A 6,409-nucleotide genomic window follows, 5' to 3' on the forward strand; every position below is an offset into this window, starting at 1 on the left:
TTGAGTCCCTGAGCCCTACTGTGAACTGCCATGATAGCTTGACTGATGTGTAGAAACAGTAGGTGTAAAACCCCTGGCTGGATAAGTGCCAATCGGCGCTACTGACTGTGGTGCCTGAGGAACTCTCAAACCAGACTGAACCCCTGGAGACTGTGCCGGTACCATCTGTGAATCTGTGCCACTACGTGGCTTATTCAACAATCTTGGACAATCCTTCTTGAAATGACCTGGTTTCTTACAATAGAAGCAAGTTCCCTACCCTGTCTTCATAGAAACCGATGTCTAACTGTCCTGTGATCGAAGCTGTGGGCAGCGAGGCTTGATGTGCCCCGGCTGCTGACAATGGTAACAAACCACTCCCTGAGCTGATCCAGTAAATACAGGAACTGTGGGTGCAGAACGGTTCTGCTGTGATGCCCCCTGTGAGTGAGTATTGTTCCCTGCCCTGGCCTTCTTCCACTGACTCCCGGAAGATGATGGATTATCTCTACGAGGCTACTTGTGTGAACCCCTGATCCGTAACTGATCCTGTTCCTCTGCTTCAGCTAGCATAGCCCTCTGGACCACCTCTCTGTAGGTCCTCAAATCAAGAATGGAGACCTGTGGCCTAATGTCAAGATGTAGTCCATCCTGAAACTTCATTGCCCTGGCCTCGTCTAACGAGAGAGAGAAGTAAATCATGTCTCATAATCAATGACACTCATAGTGCCCTGATAAAGACCTGCAAACTGTGTCCTTATCTCCCGCCTCATAGCCCTCGGAAAGAAGCGCTCGAAAAATAGATCTCTGAACTCATTCCAAGTCATCAACTCAACATCGTAGACATTAGTCATAGACCTCCACCAGATATCTGCATCCCCCATAAACAAAGAGGCAGTCAAGGAAATCCTCAACCTGTCCGTGGGTACCGCCATACTATCTAACTTGCGACCATAAGGTCCAACCAAGCTTATGAGACTAGCGGATCTGAACTCCCTGCAAATGGATCAATCTTGACCCTCTATAGTCGCATGAAGTACTCCAGTGCCTCATTGACTATCGGTGCCGGTGCCGGTGCTAGAATCTGTACCCCTGCCACCTGCCTACATATAAACTCCTATAGAGATTTAGCGATCCTCTGATTGATTCCCTGAGCCACTCGTTCCTCATAAGTTGGTGCCCGTGGCGGATTCGCATCCACGCCACGAACTGGAATCCTGGGCCTCCCCGGACCCCGTGTGAACTTGGTGTCAGCCATCTGCTCCTCAGTGCCCAGACGCGAAGACTCTCCACGCATAACAACCATGACGCTAAACGCACGAAAGAAATGGGGTCAACAATAACTCAAGTTATTATGACCAAGTGCACTTCACACTATGAATGCGCAAGACATGAAGCAAGACGAGATATGCAACATACCATCATGCTAAGGCAATTCAAGAAAGCTCTTAAAACAATTAAGCACTTAAGCAGATAAGCATACATGTCAAACAAAGGTGCTCTTAACCACATAGGCATATAAGCATAAAGACATGTCATACTACTAAGCATGTTATCACGAAACACCTAAATATGTTATAAAGTCAAAACATGTTATCAAAACCATGTGAATGCATCAAAGTACATCAACAAAAGCATGATATGCAACCAAAACCCATCGTCCTAAGGTGTTCAAACCTAGGAGCTCTGATACCACTTGTGACGGCCCAAGTTTTTCAACCCGGTGCGTTAGTGATGAACCGAAAGTGATCCGATAACGAATCCGTATTGCGGAAGCTAAAGGTAAATCAAGGTCTATAGAGATAGGAGTCACTCTAAAGACACCAAGGTGACCCTTCATGAGATCACGAAGGTTAAAGAGAACAAAAATAGAAACAATGGTCAAAAAGGACAAAATTTATCATCCAAGGAGCAAAAAGGTCAATTCACTATTAAAAGGAGAATCTTGACTCTAAACAAGTCAAACAAGGTTAATACAACCCAATCTAATCATTTTGAAACATTCCAAGAGATTCCATAGACTTTGGCTAAGAATCCCACAAAATGTCCCGTCTCGGTTGAAGTGAAAACTGACACTGCTTCACTAAAATATACATAACTCCCACAGTGTTTGGAATTTGAGAATGGGATTATAACCATTGGAAATCTGACTCAAATTCCTTGGGATTATAACCATTGGAAATCTGACTCCCACAGTTTGCAGGTCTTTATCAGGGCACTATGAGTGTCATTAATAAATTCAAACTAATTAATCCTATTTCAACATAAACGTACTCTACCCGTTAATGAACAACTACTTGACTATTTGATAAATTCAAAATAATTTAATAACAAAGCTATTACATTTACAAGATATATCCTTAATAAATAAGAAAACTATATTAACGTATTTCAATAATAAGAAGTAAGAAAGGATTCTAAAATTGCTGTTAATAAACATAGTTGGAAATAAAAATATTTCACTATTAATAAACATAGTTGGAAAAGGAGATTGTAAAAGTATTAGACGAGAGACACGGAAGATAATCCACACAAGTAGAAGTACTGTTAGAGATGGAGATGGATTTTTACCCCCTATATTTCCTATATATATATATATATATATACACACATATATACAGATAGATAGATAGGAAATATAGGGGATATATAGATAGATAGGAAATATAGGGGGACCAACCCAAAAAGATTCAAGAGATTTGGTATCATCAATGGATTATAGCTTAATAGGTGACCCAAGAGATTGGGTGAAAAGTGACATATTTGGCACAGGAAGGTGGGGAACAGTTTACTTAGCAAGAAACCCTAAGTATCCTCTTAACCTTATTGCTATCAAAACTGTAAGCTTTTCAGCGGATTATTCACCATTCTCTGAGAGAGAAGTATTGGAAGCTCTCCAACCCTGTCCCGAAATAATTAGCTGTTATGGAGATGATTTCGTAACAGAACAAGATGGACAGGTAGTCTACCACCTGCTTCTTGAATATGCACCCGGAGGCACTCTCCATGACTTGATCAAGAACAGTAGTAGTGGAGGTAAGTTGCCGGAGATCAATGTCCGTGGATACACTCGTATGATACTCAAAGGTGTCATTCGCATGCACCAGAAAGGGTACTTTCACAACGATTTGAAGGCCACGAACATCCTCGTCTTTCTTTCTGAGGATGGTGTTATTGATGATCATGTTAAAATCGCGGACTTTAACCTAGTGAAAAAAGTTGAATTTGGACTGTGCATGAGTTGCGAAAAGTATCATGATGTATCGAGTGGTGATCTTTTTAAGTGTGGATGTGTTACCTTTGAAGAGTCAATAGATATATTGGCTCTTGGGGGTTTGGTGATGGAGATGGTGACCGGAGAACCGGCGAAGTGGAGTATTGCGTGGGAGGGGGTAACCGGAAAGCAGAATAAGTGGAGAAGCACTTTTTGTCCAAAAAAGCCGGAGATACTGGAAGGAATGTCCGATGATGGGAAGGACTTCCTGAGAAGGTGTTTAGTTGAAGAACCAAGAGAAAGGTGGAAGGCAAACATGCTCCTAAATCATCCGTTTGTTGCCAAAGACGGTAGCTAGCTAGTTTTGTAAGTTAGAAATATATGACTAGGTTGTTGAAATAGTATCTGTGGATACCTTTTTAAAAAAAGAATTTTTCTTGATGGATTCTTTGTGTTTACGGCATGTTTGACAAATTACTTTTGTTTCGTGTTTTTTTAGTTATGATACCATATTGTAGTGAAACAAAAAACTAAAAAGTATCGCAAAAGCCCAAATGAAAAACATGGTAGGGTGAACAATACCTCCACACAAAAACAAAAAAACAAAAAACAGTAAGTGTGATCTAAAGGCCTTTTTTAACAAGTCATTTTTGTTTTTCAGTTCTGTAACATTTTTTTTTCTAACATGTTTTCATATTTTTACATTAATAAATTTTGCAACAAAATTTGTTTTATCAAACATGCTTTCAATCATTATTGAAAAGACTCCCTATAACAAGTAGTTTCTAGTTTGGATAGAAACATAAACGAACCATTAATTAATTGTTTTATGCTTTTTTTTCACACTTTTTTAATTGTTTTACAAGACATGAATTCAACTTGAGTATAAGATGAGATCAATTACAACTCTGTTCTTTAACTGAATCCAAATTCTAACTGGAGTTCAAAGACTTGAATGGAATTGGATTGTGTTGTGTACTTATTAGACCAAAGGTCGAAATTAAACTTTCAAAATTACAATAGTCATGATCTCACATCGCTTGATCGGAATATTTTAAAGATATTTGCAACAGAATATTAGTTATTAAAGTTAGATGTATGAGAAACATATTCTATTGCCATTCTTGTGTAGTTGAAATCATTGTATGTTCTTGTGCAGTTAAAATGGTTATATACCTCTCAATCATGTTCCTGCCAGTTAGAAATTTGTCTAAAATTTATTTATGACGTGGCAAAAATCTATTAGCTATAGAAGTGTGATGATGAAGTTTCCAAATTAGCTTATACAGAAAGCTTTGAAATTCTTGGGCAACAAGAATTATTCTTGGGTAGCAAGTGCTATTTGGCTTCCAAAGGAAGCTTTGTAATATACTTGGACACCAGTTATATTTTTGGCTATAAATAGCCTTGCACTTATTCAATGAAAAACATCCGAGGAAGAAACAATATTCGGATCAAGAGAATATATTGGTTTTGTGTGTGCGAGAAAATCCTTTTGTGTGTGCGATCTTCAAGTGACACTTGAAGCTTGTCTTTGGGTGGGTTTTTCTCTTTGTACGTGTAAACCATTTACTATTTGGGTATTTCTTGAGAGTGTTGTGTGAGTCTCTTTGTTGGTGAGTTAGTGGTGTGAGAAGGGAGATTATTGTGTGGAAGAACCAAAATGTTCTTCAGTTTGTAATCTTCTTCTTTATAGTGATATGAATCATCATCGCCCATGGACGTAACCCTATTTGAGGATGAACCACGCATAAATCCTTATCTCATTTGTGTGTGTGCCTATTTTATTTTCTTGTCATTAATTTTCTCTTATTTTCATAAACTCCTATTCGATCCTTATTTCATAACAAACTGGTATCAGAGCTCGGGTTCGTGTACTGTGTACAAATACTATTCACATGTATGGTATTGTACACGAGTACTTTTCAATGAGAAATATTTTGGGGAGTTTTTTAAGATATCGACTAGATATGAGATTGAGAAATTTGATGGCAAGATTAGTTTCAATATTTGGCGCATTAAGATATATGCAAGCCCTGCTGACTTGGCAAGGTCTTGGCAAAGGAAGAGTTAGAAAGAGGAGTTATGATCCTAGTTCTCAAAAGGGTTGTGAAGGGACCACACAACATGGTGGGAGAATGAAATATGTTTTCAGATGGCAACCGAAGTTGCAGCAGTCCTTATAGGGAGGCAGACCAATGAGGACAGGTGTGATATTGACTTGCAATAATTTTGGTGGCAATGAGATAGTCTATTCGAGTGCCATTAAGATGCGTGGGAGGTAACTAGTTAGTCACAATAAAGATGCGAGGAAAAGTCAAGGACGTCCTATTCTCCACAAAGGTGAGAAGATGACTTTTCATTACCAACCGATGGTTAGTGGGCGGTTGGAGAAGTTTGCTGAAGGGTATGTCAAAATTAGAGTTTTTTAGGGTGTTTTTGATAAACACTTAAAGTCTGATAGAAATATTGGAGGTATGCTTTTGGCTGCACAAGACATGCATAGGTTGAAGAATGAGAGCCCGATGATTAAGTTTGAGAATGACTCAAACTTAACTAGAATTCTTTATTAATTTCTTTTGTGTTGGAGATGATGATGGCGTTATTACTCACATTGTGTTGAAGAAAGACTCTTTATGATGTTGTCTTCTCATTTGTGCTAAGATGGAGAAATTTTGCTAAAAATGGAGTTTTGTTGACATTTGTGGCTCATTCGAAATTTTTGCCAAGGTGGAGAATTTTAGTCAAGGTGGAGAATTTTAGAAATTTGTCTAAATTTCATTTATGACATGGCAAAAATCTATTAGCTACAGAAGTGTGATGGTGAAGCTTCCAAAGAAAGCTTTGAAATTCTTGGGTAGCAAGAATTATTCTTGGGCAGTAAGTGTCATTTGGCTTCCAAAGAAAGCTTTGTAATATACTTGGACATCAAGTATATTTTTGGCTATAAGTAGCCTTGCACTCATTCGATGAAAAGCATCCGAGAAAGAGACAATATTCGGATCAAGAGAGTATATTTGTTTTCTGTGTGTGAGAAAATCATTTTGTGTGTGCAATCTTCAAGTGACACTTGGAGCTTGTATTTGGGTAAGTTTTTCTCGTTTAAATCATATAATATTTGGGTATTTCTTGAGAGTGTTATGTCAGTCTTTTTGTTGGTGAGTTAGTAGTGTGAGAAGAGAGATTATTGTGTGGAAGAACCAAAATGTTCTTCAA

General features: G+C 38.5%; 1 protein-coding gene across 1 annotated transcript; it reads left to right on the plus strand.

Moving 5' to 3' along the window:
- The first annotated feature begins 2,690 nt into the window (after positions 1-2,690).
- On the plus strand, positions 2,691-3,551 carry LOC132301297 (mitogen-activated protein kinase kinase kinase 20-like). Its single transcript, XM_059798565.1, has one exon. It carries the CDS (start codon positions 2,691-2,693, stop codon positions 3,549-3,551), a length of 861 nt encoding a protein of 286 aa, XP_059654548.1.
- Positions 3,552-6,409: the final 2,858 nt, after the last annotated feature.

The sequence above is a fragment of the Cornus florida genome, unplaced genomic scaffold (assembly GCF_030987335.1).
Source record: "Cornus florida cultivar Cherokee Brave unplaced genomic scaffold, ASM3098733v1 CherokeeBrave_3.0.0_Hap2_Chr03, whole genome shotgun sequence".
Lineage (NCBI taxonomy): Eukaryota > Viridiplantae > Streptophyta > Magnoliopsida > Cornales > Cornaceae > Cornus > Cornus florida.